We start from the raw sequence: 19,641 nt of genomic DNA on the forward strand, positions 1-19,641 counted from the left end.
ATTATTATTATTATTATTATTATTAGTTTTGATTCTATCATATCTTTTGTTTCATTTTTTGTGGCACTAATATCACATTTACAGCAACTGAAATGTGGCCATCCTCAACCTACCAAAACAGAGAGATGGGATTACAGAAACAGATCTCATCAGTGTTTGAAAAAAAGTCTCCATAACACCTGCTTTATGCAATTTAATTCTGAAATAATGGATATTATGGAGAAAATTGTTATATCAAGAAAAGAAGACAGAAAGGATAATAGTGTAATATGTGGGTACTAGCAATTTAAAAACATGAGTCATTTTAAGGTTTGTGGATAATTTAATTTCTTATATTTACATGTGCAATATACAAAGAATGCTATGCCATCCAAGTAATATTTTAAGTCATACAGAGAGTCCTTTTCTGACAACATTAACACTAAGTATTCTGCAGATCATCTATACACACCTACAGAATGTAATTACTTTAATTTTTGGTATTTCCATGAAGAAAACTAACAGCAGCATGACAACTGATCTTTCCTCTCTTCTCGCTGTCCTTAAACTATTTATTTACACCAATAAGCGAGACATTTAGTGAAACTGAGGAATGTTAGCTTTGGTACATTTCATTAATAACTTTCAGTGGTGCAAACATTACGCTGAGAGGTGTTATTTATACACTAACAAAATATGTCATAAAAATTACATATTTCCTGTACAAAGAATGAAAAACTAGGTATAAAATATAATTGCTATAAATAACATCAGTTGTGAATAAAGATGAAAGTGTCTGATGATAGTGTTAGAACACAAGTAATAAATATGTATGAATACACTGACTGCTAATTCAGCTCATCTACTTTGAAGGAGCCTAATTTGACAGTTTCCACAGGGCTGCTGAAGTCATTGTCCTATATATTAAGCTTTTGTACATACAACAATGCCCATGATAAAACTTAAAGATACAAATTCAAAAACAATCAATCAATCTGCTTTGTAAGAATTCATATTTCATTACACAGTATTTCATTACATGGTCTATTAAAAGTAAAACACAATTTAAAACAAAACACTGCCACTTGAGTTAAATAAATTTGTATTACTGATTTTTGATATGAAAGTGAAATATATTATTCTTATTAGCATTGGCAGTGCTTCAGAAGGTAAAAAGGACTGTTAAGTCTAAATTACACCAGTATAATCTCAAGACAGTAAAGAGGGGGCTCACAATGACGTTCAAGGTACAAATATAGCACAAATTTGTTTTTCAATGCACAGCTAAACACATGCTCACTCACTCATTGATACATGCATCCATTCATAGCGGTTTTCACCTATAAAAAAATTAAACAGGCATTCTTTTACTCATTCATATACACAGGCACTCTACAATATTTTCGTTCTTCCTCTTATTCACAGTCAGAATAATTACATCAAGTTACACTCCACAGAAGGGATGATGGAATCTATAGGGTGAAATCTAGACACCTGTTACTTTGTAGGTTGTGTCACAGACTGTTAATTAATGAAGCTTTCATTCACTGCCTACAGCAAATTTTTTCCATTACACAGGAGAACCATCACCTCCTGTACCATAATTTTTCAATAGTTCCCTCAGACGTGATATTTCCTTCGAAGCTGCTGCTAGGTCTGTCTGGAGCTGAATTTCCTTCTCCTTCAGCCGTTTGATGTCTCTCTGACGTGTCTGAAAGATTTGAATTCAAGTTAATAAACTCTACTACACACACAAGCTGAAAGAAATTTTTGAAAATTAATGCAACAAATAATAAACTGAAATAGTATTTCATCTTAGGAGCATGTCGTTGTTGCTTTAAATAGGAAAGTCACACTGCACTGCACAAATCTACTTTAACATCATCAAAATTTATTATGGGTAAATAAAAAGTAGAATATTAACTTTCATTTTTGTTCTGACAAATGAAGTAACTGAATCATGGCATCTCAATTCAAAAAACATTTCGTTTCTACTCACAACATTCTGTTGGAGGAGATCAAGTTTGTCACATTTGAGGCGAGAAACTTCCTGCCGCAGGGCTTCTCCCTCAACACAAAGACTACATGCCTTGTGGGGTGTTTCTGCAGATGACATGCTCTCTAGCCCAGTGTCGCTATCCACATATACTGCTGCATCTAAGTCCACACTATTCAGTGAGGAGTCATCACTTTCTGACATTGTAACCCTGAAGAAGGAGAGAACAGTATTTATAACCACAGTTATAAAGAAACATAACTACAGAATGAAGAGGTCTGATCACAATTATTTCATTATTATGAAATAGCGTATTATCAGGCTTTTATTTTCTCTGCTGAAAAAGCATAAGTTTCATATCCAAACTACATTAAACAACACCTTCTTCCCATTTGCTGGTCTCCAAAATCAGTCTTTTACTCATCACAAAACATTTTCAAAGTAACTGAACCTGTCTTTAACATGGCCATAAACTGAATTATGATTACCAATAAATTCATCCCACATATCACAGTCAAATAGCAAGGAGAAGTTACAGCTTACCTGGCACCAGCTGTCAAACTAAAAATGATAAAATGTTAACTTTCTGAAGTTCCTAGAGAAGCTGTCAACAGCTACTTTCCCTCAATTCATACTTTTATGCATTCAAAATCCCTGTAGATTCTCTTCCATAGTGAGATTTATGGATCTTGGTTTATAAATGAATGAATGAAAGGCAAATGCAGCAACAGATGTCCCTGAGAATAGTCAGTAGTTTGAGGATAAGATGGTATACAATATTTAAGCCACTTAGGTAATTCTGGCTATTAATGGATTAAGCAGGAATGTCATTGAGAACTCCAGTTTAAGTGAAGTACCACAAAAGAACAAATGATCACGAATTCCTAGTGAAATCAAACATTTGAAAACTTGATCAATTATTAGAAGCCAAAGGAATCTTTCAAGTGGGATAGTGAGTGAAAGTAATTTAGACAATGCAAAAGGTCAGTGAGTGCTGAAGTCAAATCAGTGACAAGAAACAACCAGTGTGGTAGAACACATTTCCACAGAGAAAGTTCTGAATGTGAATGCAATTTTGTGGATGAATTCATATCACCTGGTGATGAAGTAGATGTCAAGGTAATATCTATTGTGTCACAGGATATGATTCACAATAGGTGTCATATCTTTTTATCTACACAAGTGCACTGGCTGTGTGCATTTCTTTATAGTGGTATCTTGCTGAAGAGAGCAGTAAAAAATCAGTTGTGTGTATTGCTGGTACATGATGAGGTCATCACTGGGGTAATGCAAACAACAAGTACTGCTGTGCAAACATTCTAAAATACATGAACCATATAATAAGGTAGTTGGTAGTTCAGAAAATCACAGCCCATTTACAGATTGGTTTATCTCTCCAGGCCAAGAAGGGTACTTGAGACGTTCAGATAATTCTGAAAAGAGAAGACTAGAGGCATAAGCTGTGTATCTGTATGGTGCACCACATCTGAACATACATATCTACCTCAAACATCAAGGCAACAAGTGACAAAGGAAGAACAGCAACTCTTGAAGTGGAAAAATTTGTTCTTTGGTATCCTCACCCTGCAAAAATTGTTTAACTTGCAATTAGTAGGATGCAGGTCAATGGCATGAAGTTAAAAGTACTTACTGAAAATGTATGTGTGAGGGAATACAACAGTTACAGGTATTTCAACAGTTTTGTTTCACAGTTGCTCCAGATGGTGAACATGCTGAAGAGGACTGGACTGACAGCTTGCAGACCTTTGGAAAGTTAATTCTCCATTAACCAAGGAAAGACAAACAGAAAATACATCTTGCTGAATTTGGAAGCTATTGTTATCATTCTAACATGTGCTTTTTGAAGTAAATATAGAAAAAGATTGGGTCTTTTGCTAAAAGCTCGGATATTAACGCCATAACAATTGTTTGATTTTTATACTTATAGGTACCCGTGGTCTAGGGGTAGCGTCTTTGATTCATAATCAAAAAACGTCTTCGATCCCGGGTTCGATCCCCGCCACTGCCTAAATTTTGATAAATAATCAGCATTGGTGGCCAAAGACTTCCGGCATAAGAAGTAGCCTCATTCTGCCAATGGCCTCGTCAAAGAGGGCGGAGGAGCGGATAGAGGTTCAGGGCACTCTCTTGTCCTAGGGGTGGGAAATTGCCCCTAAAGGCGGAAGAATCAGCAATGATCAACGACATGAGGATGCAGAAGGCAATGGAAACCACTGCATTAAAGACACGTAACTTGTATCCACAGGACATGTGGCCTGTAATTGAAGAAGTGTCATGATGATCTCTCCATTGGCAAAAGATTCCGGAATAGTCCCCCATTCGGATCTCCAGGAGGGGACTGCCAAGGGGGAGGTTACCATGAGAAAAAGATTGAATAATGAACGAAAAGATAACGTTCTACAAGTCGGGGCGTGGAATGTCAGAAGCTTGAACGTGGTAGGGAAACTAGAAAATCTGAAAAGGGAAATGCAAAGGCTCAATCTAGATATAGTAGGGGTCAGTGAAGTGAAGTGGAAGGAAGACAAGGATTTCTGCTCAGATGAGTATTGGGTAATATCAACAGAAAATGGTATAACAGGTGTAGGATTCATTATGAATAGGAAGGTAGTGCAGAGGGTGTGTTACTGTGAACAGTTCAGTGACTGGGTTGTTCTACTCAGAATCGACAGCAGACCAACACCGACAACGATAGTTCAGGTATACATGCCGACGTCGCAAGCTGAAGATGAACAGATAGAGAAAGTGTATGAGGATATTGAAAGAGTAATGCAGTATTTGAAGGAGTACGAAAATCTAATAGTCATAGGCGACTGGAATGCAGCTGTAGGGGAAGGAGTAGAAGAAAAGGTTACAGGAGAATATGGGCTTGGGACAAGGAATGAAAGAGGAGGAAGACTAATTGAGTTCTGTAACAAGTTTCAGCTAGTAATAGCGAATACCCTGTACAAGAATCACAAGAGGAGGAGGTATACTTGGAAAAGGCCGGGAGATACGGGAAGATTTCAATTAGATTACATAATGGTCAGACAGAGATTACGAAAGCAGATACTGGATTGTAAGGCGTACCCAGGAGCAGATATAGACTCAGATCACAATATAATAGTGATGAAGAGTAGGCTGAAGTTCAAGACATTAGTCAGGAAGGATCAATATGCAAAGAAGTGGGATACGGAAGTACTAAGGAATGACGAGATACGTTTGAAGTTCTCTAACGCTATAGATACAGCAATAAGGAATAGCGCAGTAGGCAGTACAGTTGAAGAGGAATGGACATCTCTAAAAAGGGCCATCACAGAAGTTGGGAAGGAAAACATAGGTACAAAGAAGGTAGCTGCGAAGAAACCATGGGTAACAGAAGAAATACTTCAGTTGATTGATGAAAGGAGGAAGTACAAACATGTTCCAGGAAAATCAGGAATACAGAAATACAAGTCGCTGAGGAATGAAATAAATAGGAAGTGCAGGGAAGCTAAGATGAAATGGCTGCAGGAAAAATGTGAAGACATCGAAAGAGATATGATTGTTGGAAGGACAGACTCAGCATACAGGAAAGTCAAAACAACCTTTGGTGACATTAAAAGAAACAGTGGTAACATTAAGAGTGCAACAGGAATTCCACTGTTAAATGCAGAGGAGAGAGCAGATACGTGGAAAGAATACATTGAAAGCCTCTATGAGGGTGAAGATTTGTCTGATGTGATAAAAGAAGAAACAGGAGTCGATTTAGAAGAGGTAAGGGATCCAGTATTAGAATCGGAATTTAAAAGAGCTTTGGAGGACTTACGGTTAAATAAGGCAGAAGGGATAGATAACATTCCATCAGAATTTCTAAAATCATTGGGGGAAGTGGCAACAAAACGACTATTCACGTTGGTGTGTAGAATATATGAGTCTGGCGACATACCATCTGACTTTCGGAAAAGCATCATCCACACAATTCCCAAGACGGCAAGAGCTGACAAGTGCGAGAATTATCGCACAATCAGCTTAACAGCTCATGCATCGAAGCTGCTTACAAGAATAATATACAGAAGAATGGAAAAGAAAATTGAGAATACGCTAGGTGATGATCAGTTTGGCTTTAGGAAAAGTAAAGGGACGAGAGAGGTAATTCTGACATTACGGCTAATAATGGAAGCAAGGCTAAAGAAAAATCAAGACACTTTCATAGGATTTGTCAACCTGGAAAAAGCGTTCGACAATATAAAATGGTGCAAGCTGTTCGAGATTCTGAAAAAAGTAGGGGTAAGTTATAGGGAGAGACGGGTCATATACAATATGTACAACAACCAAGAGGGAATAATAAGAGTGGACGATCAGGAATGAAGTGCTCGTATTAAGAAGAGTGAAAGAAGAAAGGCTGTAGCCTTTCGCCCCTACTCTTCAATCTGTACATCGAGGAAGCAATGATGGAAATAAAAGAAAGGTTCAGGAGTGGAATTAAAATACAAGGTGAAAGGTTATCAATGATACAATTCACTGATGACATTGCTATCCTGAGTGAAAGTGAAGAAGAATTAAATGATCTGCTGAATGGAATGAACAGTCTAATGAGTACACAGTATGGTTTGAGAGTAAATCGGAGAAAGACGAAGGTAATGAGAAGTAGTAGAAATGAGAACAGCGAGTAACTTAACATCAGGATCGATGGTCACGAAGTCAATGAAGTTAAGGAATTCTGCTACCTAGGAAGTAAAATAACCAATGACGGACGGAGCAAAGAGGACATCAAAAGTAGACTCGCTATGGCAAAAAAGGCATTTCTGGCCAAGAGAAGTCTACTAATATCAAATACCGGACTTAATTTGAGGAAGAAATTTCTGAGAATGTACGTCTGGAGTGGGAAAACCGGAACAGAAGAGAATCGAAGCATTTGAGATGTGGTGCTATAGACGAATGTTGAAAATTAGGTGGACTGGTAAGGTAAGGAATGAGGAGGTTCTACGCAGAATCGGAGAGGAAAGGAATATGTGGAAAACACTGATAAGGAGAAGGGACAGGATGATAGGACATTTGCTAAGACATGAGAGAATGACTTCCATGGTACTAGAGGGAGCTGTAGAGGGCAAAAACTGTAGAGGAAGACAGAGATTGGAATACGTCAAGCAAATAATTGAGGATGTAGGTTGCAAGTGCTACTCTGAGATGAAGAGGTTAGCACGGGAAAGGAATTCGTGGCGGGCCGCATCAAACCAGTCAGTAGACTGATGACCAAAAAAAATGCTGAAAGTATGAAACTGAAACCCAGAAGCTGTTGGGGCGAATTTGTAACTCAGTGATTAACAGCACAGGCCATACAAGGAAATATCTCTGTGTTGATGAAGGCCGTTTACCCACTTTTCTGCCTCCTGGCATCCCCATGGGTGCTGATTTTCTGGTTAATCAAATGTTCAACAATAAGCACATGTACAAAAGAAATGTCTTTGCAGAAGCTGGTGAGGTCAGTGGGACCTAGGACAATATCAGCAGGTAACAAAGATGGGAATGTTGTAGATGGTCTTGAACAGAGGGTACACAGCATGTGGTAGCTTTATCAACCCAATGAAGAGGCATGTATGATTATAGTTTTATTTCAGAGTTCCTTTTCTTCATGGTTTGATAACAACCACTAAATAAGAACAGAACTCCATGTGTGCACCTAACTTCTTTTACTTTCTGATTATTTCTCTAAATTATTGCAAATTAGTTTAGACCACTACTCCTCAACCACTGCTCTGTTTTAGACAATGCTGCTTACATAGATATACCAGATACACAAAGAAAAAAGTAAACACATTACATTAAATTGGAAGAATTGCCAGAAATTGTTATTCTTGCTACTGACATCAGTCTTCTGACTGGTTTGATGCAGCCCACCACAAATTCTTCTACTGAACCAACCTCTTCATCTCAGAGTAGCACTTGCGTCCTAAATCGTCAATTACTGCTGGATGTATTCCAATATTCCAATCTCTGTCTTCCTTTACAGTTTTTACCCTTCACTACTCTCTCTCTAGTACCATGGAAGTTATTCCCTCGTGTCTCAATGCATCTCCTATCACCCTGTACCTTCTTCTTGTCAGTATTTTCCATACATTCCTTCCTTCATTGAGTCTGTGGAAAACCACCTCATTCCTTATATATCAGTCCACCTAATTTTCAACATACTTCTGTATCACCACACCTCAAATGCTTCAGTTCCCTTCCATTACAGTTTTCCCACTGTCCATGGCTCACTACCATACTATGTAGTGTTCCATACATACATACCATCACCAATTAAACACTTGTAACATATCACTCTAATAAATGTTCTCCACAGTTGCCTTAACCCCATTCTGTTCACTCTCCCCCCATCAGCGCCTTTCTCTCCCCTCTTAGGATGAAACCTTTAGTTGCAAAAGCTAAGTGTGCTGTTATTTATTTGTGTGTTTCCATTGCCATGACAGAAATGTGTTACCTATGGCTAAGTAATGGCCAACTATCTCTTAATGTGAATTTCACTACTATTTTCAGGGGAAAAAATGGAAGATGAATAGAAATAATTTAACTGTAACCACCAAGTACCAGTTGGGAGTTCAAATAAGTTGGTATTTTGCACCAACAGAAAAATAATTTCATATCACTGTGTACTCCACAATTAATACAACAAACTTACAGATTACTGCATTAATAAACAACAATTTTTCAAGGTAAGGTATGTTATGTGTTTTTGGGATATTACGCATCTCTTAAAGTTTCATGGTAGTGTATCTTTTGTGCCATTAGACAGTTCACTATCATCTGAACCCTGTGTTTATGCTGTAGTGGATGAAAAAACACTGTGCAATAAAAATCAAGTATCTAGGAGACATTTGGAAAGGGTATTTGTAGTTCATGGGAAAGAAACAGAAACTTTTGGTTTGCTGATAACACTATAATTCTGTATTCTGTCAGTCAGCTAATAAAATGGAAAACCAGTATAATGGAAGTGGATAGTATCTTGAAAAGAGGCTATAAGAAGAGGTCTGTGCAAATAAGAGAAATACTATCACCACTACATCCACAAGCACTTTATCAACAACTGCAAGTCTTTTGTCTGCACCTACAAATTATTTTATTTTTTTTAATCACTTTTATCCATTTGGTAACCCAGCAGTCTGATGGCAGGCTTGCTCTTTGCCAGAATTTTCATTTGCTGAAGTCCAACCTTGTAATATACATCCCATTAGCTAAGAATGGAGAGGCTGATTATGACCACATTTAGACACAACATAGCCTCTCATGTTATTGGCACATGTGTTAAATTACAGTTTCTGTCAAAATTACTGAAAAAATTACTGAAACTGATTTTGTAGATTTTTGCATGAAACATTTCCACAGTACTGGAAGTCAAATGAATCCATAACAAGTTGTCGCATACTACGTCAATGTTTGTAATGTGGTTTCTTTACCAAATGTACATTAATTCACAATAATATTATATCAGGTTAACATGCTACACTTCTCAGTGTAGTAAGCACTGCAGCAGGTGCTTCTAAATATATTTATGGGAAATGTTGAGGGATCCACTGCCACATGTTATTTATGTCATATGTAAAATGACTCCACCATGTGGAGTGTCATACAGTAGTCTTAGCATCACTTTTTGGCAGCTTTTGGTAATTGCATAATTGATAGCTGTTAATGCAAATGATACAGATATGACTATGACATACAGTAGCTGCTTGTGTGAAGGAAACAGGTGGTATGTGTAACTGTCCAGGAAAGTTAGAAGAAAGTCATGTTGCCATATTTAGCGCTTACATATTTCAACAGTGCATCTGCCCTCTCGAGCCCAGAGAAAGATGCTCATTCCAGAACAGGTAATAATAATGACTTAAAACAATAATAACTATTATTATTGATTGCATGTAAAATAAATACGTGAGAACCATAATACTACACTAGCTATTAACTTTTAACCATAAAATTAAGTATTACTGCATGAAGAATTTTTTCCAGTGTTGATCTACAGCCTTGAAATGCTTAATAAAAGAAAACATGGTCTGTAGTAGGCTATTGTAATTTTCATAAAATGTGTGATATTATGTATTAAATATCATAGGATTCTATTATTACTGAAGATGTCCACATCCACACTGACCTTAAGTTCTCAAATGGACATCAACAAAAGTAAAACAAGCGTGACAGATTGTAACTGAATTAAATCAGTCATGCTGATGAAACTAGATTTGGAAACCAGGCTCTAAAAGTAACAGACAAATTTCTGCATTCTGGCTGCAAAATAACTGATGGTCACTGAAATAAAGAGGAGAGGAAATGCATACTGGTATTACCGGGAAAATTGTTTTTGAAAACAAGAAAATGTCAACATCTATTATAAATTTAAATATTTGGAAATGTTTCATGAAAATATTTGTTTGTATCATAGTCTTATGCAGAAGGTGAGAAGTAGACAATAGACAGTACAGACAAGAAGCAAATAGTTTTTGAAATTGATGCTACAGAAGATGCATAGATTGGATAATTAATGAAGAAATACTGAAACAAATCAGGGAGCTAAAAATGTATGGCATAGTTTCACTAAAAGAAGCACTAGGTTGATAAAACACTTGCTGAGGCATCAAGGGATAATAATTTGATAATAGAAGGATGTGTGAAGGAGGTGGGAGTGGAGGAGGTGGCACAAGCATTTGACTGCAGTGATCAGGTACAAGTGGATGTAGACTGCAATAGTTATACAGAGATGAAGAGACTTTTACAAGAGAGACTAGTATGGAGTGCTATTTTCAACCAGTCTTTGAAACGAAGAACACAGCTGCAGCAGAACCAGATTAACTATAATTTTAAAAACATATTTTATCAGTATAATCGAGTAAGTGTGTACCTCGTTGGTCTGTGTCCTTGAATGTCTGGACTTGACACTGGAGATGATGGTATACTCTTCTTGCCACCACCACTTCCTTTTGCAATAGACCGTCCACTCTGTGGACAGAAATACACAAACATCATACCCAGGCATAATTATCTATTCCAAAAATATAAATATTTAGTGCTGTTCTATTTAGTCTTGAGTGTATTTTCTTTACTGTGCTCTCTCAGGTGTAAATTGCAACAATGCCAAAAATTATGAAAGCTGTGCAGCATAACATTGGCTGTGAAAATATAAGAGTGCACTTTTTAATACAAAATTAAAAAGTAAATTATTGTATAGCATCATTTTCAGGCACTCTGTTGTATCCATGAAGACAGAATAAAAATTAAAGTAGAGGAATCCAAGAAGTAAAGTCATTAATGCAGAACTCCTTTCATCAGTATGATCATTGCAGAGCAGATTGCACCATCTGAGTAATTCAGATCCATTAATTTTCATTACAGTCAGCTCACATGGCGGACATTCTCCCCAAGTATGGAAACAAAGATTCCTACAGTTTCTACGTTGCTTCTTAGATACCTCCTGCATATTGCAAAATTAGCAAAAGTCATGCTGCATGCATTCCAAATCACAAAAATTAAAAGGGGATATAATATTCTATGTGAAATCTACTTATCAAAACTAAACTTTGTACAAGATGGGCCATGCTAAAAAATAAAATACAAATTAAATTTTGCAACTCAGAAATATTCTACTGCATATAATATTTGGAAATTCCATTTTGCGAATCCTGAAAGCATGTTAGTTCCATGAGTAGTTTCATGTACTTGTGGCTATTTGGTTATCTAATTTGTTTCCAGTTTAGCCAACAGAAAGTGACAATTATGCACATGTCTGATACATACTGATATGGGAACATGCATTTTGTATGGATTGTGACCGAGGACAGAATCATCACATGAGCAACAGAAGCATGCAATGAAGCAGCTCAGCCAAGTTTTAATAAGTTGTTTTCAGCAGGCAAATTATACCGCAGTTCCAATTGGGAAATATTTCATAGATGGTAAAAACAATTTCCTATAATAAGATACTGCCATTGTACAACTTGTATAATCTTCACATTAGATATTAACGTTTTTATGGGAAAAAATGTGAAAATATTGTGTTGAAGCTATAATTCTAGGATATGCAGGGCTTCCCACATTATTCATTGGTACTGTTGGGATTATTAACATAGTACAGACAGCTAGTTTGTAAATTTCATACATACTAAAATATTTGAATTGCCGAACCATACCTTGCCTACATTCATAACTAGTAAATAACACTGTACCCAAGGGATGTTTTTTTTATGTGGAGTAGGCAACATACCACGTGCCCAAAGACTCTCAGTTGTAATCTATTTATTCCAATGAAAGTAAATTTCCAAGCAGTTGTAGTTTTTATTTTATTGTGATGTTCATTTAATGTAAGTACAATCAGTTTCAAGACAATATTGTTTCATTTTCAAGTACCTGTCAGGCATTCTTCAGGAATCAAATGCCATAAGTACTGTAATTGTCATTCTGTCACGGGAGTCACCTGTAATGCATCTGCCACAGCACACAGGGGAGGGTGTTTGACATGAATTATCAGATTGTGTGACAGATGCATTATAAGCTTCTCCCTTGACGGAATGACTATTATGGTACAATGAAAAATCTGGGATGGAATGTAACAATATTACAAAAATGATAGTCGCTACTCACCATATAGTGGAGGTGCTGAGTCGCAGATACGCACAACAGAAAGAATATCACACACGCACAACCAGACAGACAGACTCTGTAGTCTGGCTTCAGCTGCCAGAAACTGTGTGTGTGTGTGTGTGTGTGTGTGTGTGTGTGTGTGTTTTTCTTTTTTGTCCATTTTTGACAAAGACCTTGTCCACCGAAAGCTTATTTTGTGATAGTCTTTTGGTTTGTGCTTATATGTGACTCAGCACCTCCACTATATGGGGAGTAGCAACTATCCTTTTCATAATATTGTTATGGTGATTGCGGCATAAGTTTCATGGAGCACCCCTAACAGTTACTTGAAGATTAGACAACATTGTTTTGAAAGTGATTTTACATACATGAAACAAAAATCAAAATAACAGTTAAAAAATACACCAGTAAGGAATTTCAGTTTCACTAGACCAAGGAATAATTATTCTCGTAGCTGATGATATGGCTTAGTTAATCAGCTGTTGCGTGAAATACAGATTGCAGTAAACAGCCTAATTTTCCATTTCATTTCTGTGGTGGTCCATATTTGCCTCACAACGTCTTTCAAAACAGAAGTGTTTGATAACAAAACAGTTGTACATATCATATTGCTGACATGGAGAAACACTTGTAATTAATGATACAAACTGTGAGAAAGTAGATTCATATATATGCCACAGGGATTTTATCATCACATGAGCTTTAAAACTACTGCTGTTTTGTTCAGAGATCTTTTACCTCAGATGTTAAACCTTATTTGCAATGAATTAGTGGCAATAGACTTGTGTTACCCAACTCCACAATACATACAAGTTTTCATTTGCAATTCCTGTTCTGGCTGCAAACTGCCAGACTATGCACATAATGTGCAGAAAAGTATATGTAGGTTTATCTCAGACAACAGAGTAAAACAATATCCAGCAACATTGTCTGGAACTGTTGACTGAAATTTTCAATGTGTCATTATTCATGTACAGGAAGCCACGTAGTAACAACTTGCACATGTAGTAAGGAATGTGACATTTAGACTGGTGACACCATAAGATTTTTTTTTTTTTTTTTTTTGGGGGGGGGGTGACGGGGGTGAAGGGAGGAGGAAAGGACTCCCTAATGATCCATATAGCTCATGTAGCATAATTGAATTTCCTGTATTGTAACGAAATGTTTGCTACAACTGTCATTTCAGGCTCTTTGAGGTGCACCAAATCAATGAGAAACTTTGCGTCTTTTTGATACCCAAAATACAAAGGGTCTCAGTTATGGTGATTACTGTTGATTCCGTATGACCTTCATATCTGTGATTATTATGGTGGTGCAACAGTTTATTGATTAAGCAAATTTAAATAAATCAAGTTTAGTTTTAAGTTAAGTTCTTCCAAGGTTGCAGAAGTTATTCAACATGCTTCATTTATGTTGTTAGTATTATAAACAAATACATTAGGATCTGTTTCTACCTATACGGGCTTGTCAGTAGGTCATGCAAAAACAAAAGATTTTTATGTATTATTTAAACTGCAGAATATTTATTACAAAACTGCATTTTATTTCCTCTCTTTATTAGAAAAATACAAAGGCACTCCTGAAGATTTAAATTTCTTGACACAAAAAAAGGATTATTTTGAAAGAAAAAAAACATGCTTGTTACTTAGTTTTGTTACATTTACTAGACCACATTAGTAATTTGAGATGAGGATGTCTATATTTAGGGTTACAGTATGAGGGTTAGTGCAGCCAAGCCTGTTCCGTCACCATAGTGCTCTTTGGCTCACCAAAGGTGTGGCCGTCTCGGGTATCGAGGGTGGTGGTTGCGACACTGTCTGCTTCTTGTACCCGGCCGTGATCAGGTTATTATCGACACTCTGGCTACGCACCCTGGCGATCAACGCCTTGCGCACAGTGTCGATGAAACGGCTGCCTGCTCCACCCCCATCAGACTTTGGGGTGTCGGGTGCTGATGTCGGTGACTCTTCTGCTCCGAGGAACTCTCGTGTCTTTTCACGCAGCTTGTCTGTCAGTGCCTGCAGTAGTGAAGATCGGGTTCGCAGCTGCAAAAGACAATACTTGTTACTTTTGACCTAAATGTTAAAAGAAATCTGTGGTTTCAAAGAAAATTTTACATATTGGAGGAAAGTACAATATTCCTCTTAAAAAAATTAGTTTTGCTAAATGATTTTTTAAAGTTACATTAATTGTCTTCACCTTTTATCTTTTTTAATTTCTTTAGTCACACATTGTCCACATGTAGATGGGGCAACAATTCTGCTCACCAACAGGCAAGAGAGTCACACACACACACACACACACACACACACACAGATAATCACATGAAACACCAGATTTTCCTGGCAGAAGAGAGGAATTTGGTGAAGAAACAAAAATTAAATTAAACAGAGAAAGCCAAAACCCATTTATTCTCTCCTTAATGTAAGTAAAGCCTTGTTTCCACCTATGACCCCCCCCCCCTCTTGACAGATGGAGAACCCTCTGATTCTGAAATCAGTTGAGTGGCTGTCTGTGTGTGCGTGGTGTATCACCACTTGCTAATTAGAAAAATTTCTAATGAAAGTTTCATTCACATCCTATTTTTGGGGTCTTTTCCTTTATGGATGATTGTGCAGTACAATGCCATTTGTCAGTGTAGTTCCTTGTCTCATATTACGAAAAATATAATATTCAATTCTCAGCCAGCACTTTCTTAGGAATCCATTCCGCAATAGATTCATTAATCTCCAGTGTCTTACCGAAGCCTGCGGTGGGTGGCAACTTGTTTAAATCTCATTCTGCATCCACCTAATTACATTATAAGCCTTCAATGTCGTTTCTAATGCCACAATTAAGAACTAAACAAAAAATGATACAGATGTAATCTCAACTGAATCTAGGTTGTAAAGAATACTGAGCATCCTCAGTTATGTCTGCCATTGTTCCAGCAAGTAGCACCCTAGCAGGTGCAGTAAATGATGGACACTGCAACTCACAGTTATTTATTTTTGGCTGTATTGTTTCTCCTTTACCTCCACATAATGCATCAATAAAAACTCTTATTCTTTGTCAGACTACATTCAATACCATAATGCTAAAATCTGAAATTTTAATACTTTGTGAAGTAATCAACACCTCTGTGTGTACAATGTACAATGGAAATTTGGGCTTTTCTGAAAAATTGTTCTCACCTCAAGTTTAGCAAATTTTTCTGCCTTGTAGCAAGCATTCTCTGCATTTATCAGCTTAGTAAGGAGAAATTCCTTGAATTCTGGTCCCTTCTTAAAAACAGCTGGGCTTGGTAAAGTTGGTCCAAAGAAGGGTACATCATCTCTGGCTGTGACACTAACTTTGTACCTGCAAAGAAATGTGGCTGAGTAAAGTATTTTATCATGGATTAAGGTAATGTTTTCATACTATGAACTAAGCAATTGATAACTGAATTTATTCAGATTGTCTATTGTCTCCCACCACTTTTTTTTAGGGGGGAAGTTGCAATCAACAATTGTGGGTATATGAACACAGTGATCAAACATTCATCAAAGAGATCATAAAAACGTTAGAAAAATTCTATACGCTAAGAAATAGGGCCTCCAGCCAGTAGGTATCTAAAAACATTCTGTGTACGAGTTGTGATCAAAAATTAATAGGAATTTCTGTTCTTCTTAAAGAATCTTTATTTATTCATCAACATCAACTTTTTCGCTTTCAAAGATATCCCCATCATATATAATGCACTTGTGCCACCACTTTTTCCAACCTTGGAAACACTTATGGCACTCAATTTTCATTATGTTGTTCATCTCCTTCAGCAGTTCAGTTTTTATCTCATCAATGCTGGAAAAACAACGTCCTTTCATGGTTCCCTTCAGCCTCAGGATTAGAAGGAATTCGCAGGGGGCCATGTCTGGCAAATAAGGTGTCCGAGACAATGTAACAGTTTTGTTTTTTACCAAAAAATCATGAACAAGCACTGAGATGTGAAACGGAGCATTATAATTATGCAATTTCCATGAGTGGTTTTGCTGCAGTTCTAATTGTTTTCTGCACATTGCTTCATGCAAATAGCACATAAATTCCAGGTAGTGTTTCTTATTGACTGTACAACCATAAGACAGGAACTCATGATGCACTATCCCACTGTAATTGAAGAAAACAATGAGAAGAACCTTCATATGTGATCAAATTGTCATTTTTTTCACCCTTGGCTCTTTAGGCAGTTCACACTGGTACAATTGGGCCTTGGTTTTGACATCATGTTTTGTCACCTGTTACAAGCTTCTGTAGAAGCTCTGGATCATTGTCGATCTCATTCAGCAATTCCTAAGTGATGTCTATGCAGTGTCATTTTTGGTCAAAACTCAACAATTTCAAAATAAACTTTGCTACTACATATTTCATACCTATATGCTTGGCATGAGCCAGAGGATATGCCAACAGCATCAACAACCTCTCTGATGGTGATGTAGCTATTTTCCAGAACCATATTTCTTTACTTCTTCCACATTGTCATCAGTAATTGATGTGTTAGGGCAGTTGTTGTCTTCTGTGTCTTCTCGACGCACTTTGTGGGTTTTTTTAGGCCGTCATAAATTCTTGTCTTACTCATAAAAGATTCGCCAAAAGCCACACTCAAAATTTTGATTGCAGTGCTGCACATTATTCCGTATTTTAATCAAAATTTAATGCAAATAATTTGATCCACCTTTTTCACAAGTAAAAATTTGCTCGGCACTCAAAAACACAACACTGTCAATAATAAAAGAAATATTCAAAACAGCTGAAAATGCAGTCATACATTAGGAAAGTGTGTACCAACAAGGTAAGAAAAATTGAAAATCAAATTTTAAAGCACACAAAAATAAAAAAATCCCAGTTATTTTTTGCTCACACCTCATACGTGTAAAGGACGATCTTCCAAAAGGAAATGTTCATTTGTTTTAACAGAACTTATTTGATGAAACACATTTACAGCAACATGTAATGAAATAAAAATCTTGAAGTGGCCTCACCTTGTATTTGGGCTGTTGGGATCCAATACCTGCACAACAATATATGCATGTAGGAAATGTGAAGCAATCATATCTGGAGAAAATGGTGTATTGGACTCCTGGAATACTATTGCAACTATGTCATTACCTGAAACAAAGAAAAGAATGCTGCATTTTACTCCATTTACATTCAAATATCTATTCCAGCTGCGTTTACATGAAGCATTTATAATTGTGTTGCATTTAGTAAATGTAATATAATATTAGTTTTTGAGGCTGATTACCAATTTCAAATATTCATTATCCATGTGCTGTAAGATCTCTCAATAAATTGTGAGAGTTTTAGCTTGTATTCAGGAACATATTCAGTTAAATTGTTTGGTCACATAATTAAAATGCTGATGTAATTTTGTAGTAGTTTTACACAATGCATTATGTTCTTTATACTGGGTACCATAACAAAAAAGGGAAGCAAATGAATATCTTCGAAAAAAAATCAACATTTTCAGTGATTCAAAAAGTCAACCAGATAATTTCTTAATAGGCAAACAGATCTTCAGAATAAACAAACATCAGTCATATTCTGCTAATGGCCAGTCAGAAATCAACTACACAATAAAAAAATTATATATTTAATCTTTCCTGAAATTCATATTGTAATATTTATTTAGTGCTTAGCTTTACTCTTTAGTCAATATAATAACTTCATAAATGGCAAGCTATCAAACCAACAAGACAGCATTTGTGAACCAATACAAACAGAAAACACTAATTTATAGACACTGTCATTTCATACATAAGAAATTGTTTTCTTTTGCAGGTAAATGTATTTCAAGTATGTTTACATTCATATTGTTACATTTCCTTTTGTGGAGGTAATATATTATATTTTGTAAAAAACCACAAAATCTGTTGAGAATGGCACTGAAGGCTGCAATTAGTTGTGAACAAATAAAATTAATGCAGCATAAGTGGAAAATGACACCTTCTTTTAGTGAATTTGTTTACGTTCACTTGCCCCACATCTGAGCCTTTCAACCCATCAGAGTGGCTTATCATGAAAAATAATAATGCTTGCCTGTGGCTTGAAAATCCAACATTTTTTAAAGTTTTCTTTTAATATACTATTTATATATTGAAGAAGTAAATACAAATGTGTAATTGTTGTTTAGTCTGCTAAGAAAATGTGTGGAAAGTTCAAATTTAACATCTTTTTGACATAAATATCATAAGAGATGGAGTACCAATTCAGCTGGAGGAGGATGGAAGAAAGGAATGGACTACAGTCTATTGATAGGTCTTTCTTTGGCGTTTTTCTGAAACAATTAAGGTAAACTGTGGGAAAGCTAGATCATGGTGGCTGAATGATGATTTAAGCTCCAGTTCTCCTGAATATGGATCCAGTGCCTTAGCAACTGTATTGTTTTGCATGGTCACACTTGACAGGCAATGTAAATACTGAAAAGCTTCAGCATTCCACTGCATGCTGTTCGTAAGAGCTTGTAGCTTACCCAGGCATTTAAGTCTCCTAGTACCAACAGGCAATAATCTTATTTAATGTGTGTTATCTACCCATGTATTGTTGAAGCATATTTGATATCTCAGTGTTCAACAGCTACCATGATAATGATGATTCTTAAATCAGTGTTGTATTTAAGGACAGATTAGAATGACAGGAGACCTGTTTAGCATTTGGCAGGCATACGGTACAACATTACTTGCAGACTAATTCAATTATATGTCCTGTCCTAATAACTTTACTTTTGTTCTGAAGTCTTCCATAGCTCCAATCTTGTATTACAATAAAGACATTAGACATGGGACCAATAACGCAACCAATAGTAATAGAGAAATGGACTCACCAATGTGCCTCTTTCTTTGTAGCTGTTGTGGATCAGTCTCCGTGTATGGTAACATTGTAGAAACATGGAAAATGATTTCTCTGTCTTTAAATACTTCATAAATAGCTTCTTCTCCTGTGTGACCAAACTGTGTATCCAGGCCTCCACGATACCTAGGAAGAGAAAAGGAAAATTAATCATCATTAATGTTTGATTTGGGATTTCAAAATTTTCAGAGATGTCAGTA

General features: G+C 36.4%; 1 protein-coding gene across 2 annotated transcripts in view; it reads right to left on the reverse strand.

The window, feature by feature from the left end:
• Positions 1 to 299: 299 nt before the first annotated feature.
• The window catches only part of LOC126237077 (rap1 GTPase-activating protein 1), a 165,487-nt gene continuing 146,145 nt past the window's right edge, over positions 300 to 19,641 (reverse strand). Inside the window, exons 4-10 of one of the 2 annotated variants that reach the window (XM_049946874.1) lie at positions 19,416 to 19,567; positions 17,575 to 17,701; positions 15,754 to 15,919; positions 14,452 to 14,625; positions 10,845 to 10,942; positions 1,979 to 2,186; positions 300 to 1,690 (exon numbers count right to left, since the gene is read on the reverse strand). In XM_049946874.1, the coding sequence (XP_049802831.1) occupies positions 1,550 to 1,690; positions 1,979 to 2,186; positions 10,845 to 10,942; positions 14,452 to 14,625; positions 15,754 to 15,919; positions 17,575 to 17,701; positions 19,416 to 19,567 (1,066 nt within the window). In that variant the 3' untranslated portion in view covers positions 300 to 1,549. Of the gene's footprint in view, positions 1,691 to 1,978; positions 2,187 to 10,844; positions 10,943 to 14,349; positions 14,626 to 15,753; positions 15,920 to 17,574; positions 17,702 to 19,415; positions 19,568 to 19,641 lie in introns of both variants that reach the window. The other variant, XM_049946873.1, reaches the window with a different exon arrangement.

The sequence above is a fragment of the Schistocerca nitens genome, chromosome 2 (assembly GCF_023898315.1).
Source record: "Schistocerca nitens isolate TAMUIC-IGC-003100 chromosome 2, iqSchNite1.1, whole genome shotgun sequence".
Lineage (NCBI taxonomy): Eukaryota > Metazoa > Arthropoda > Insecta > Orthoptera > Acrididae > Schistocerca > Schistocerca nitens.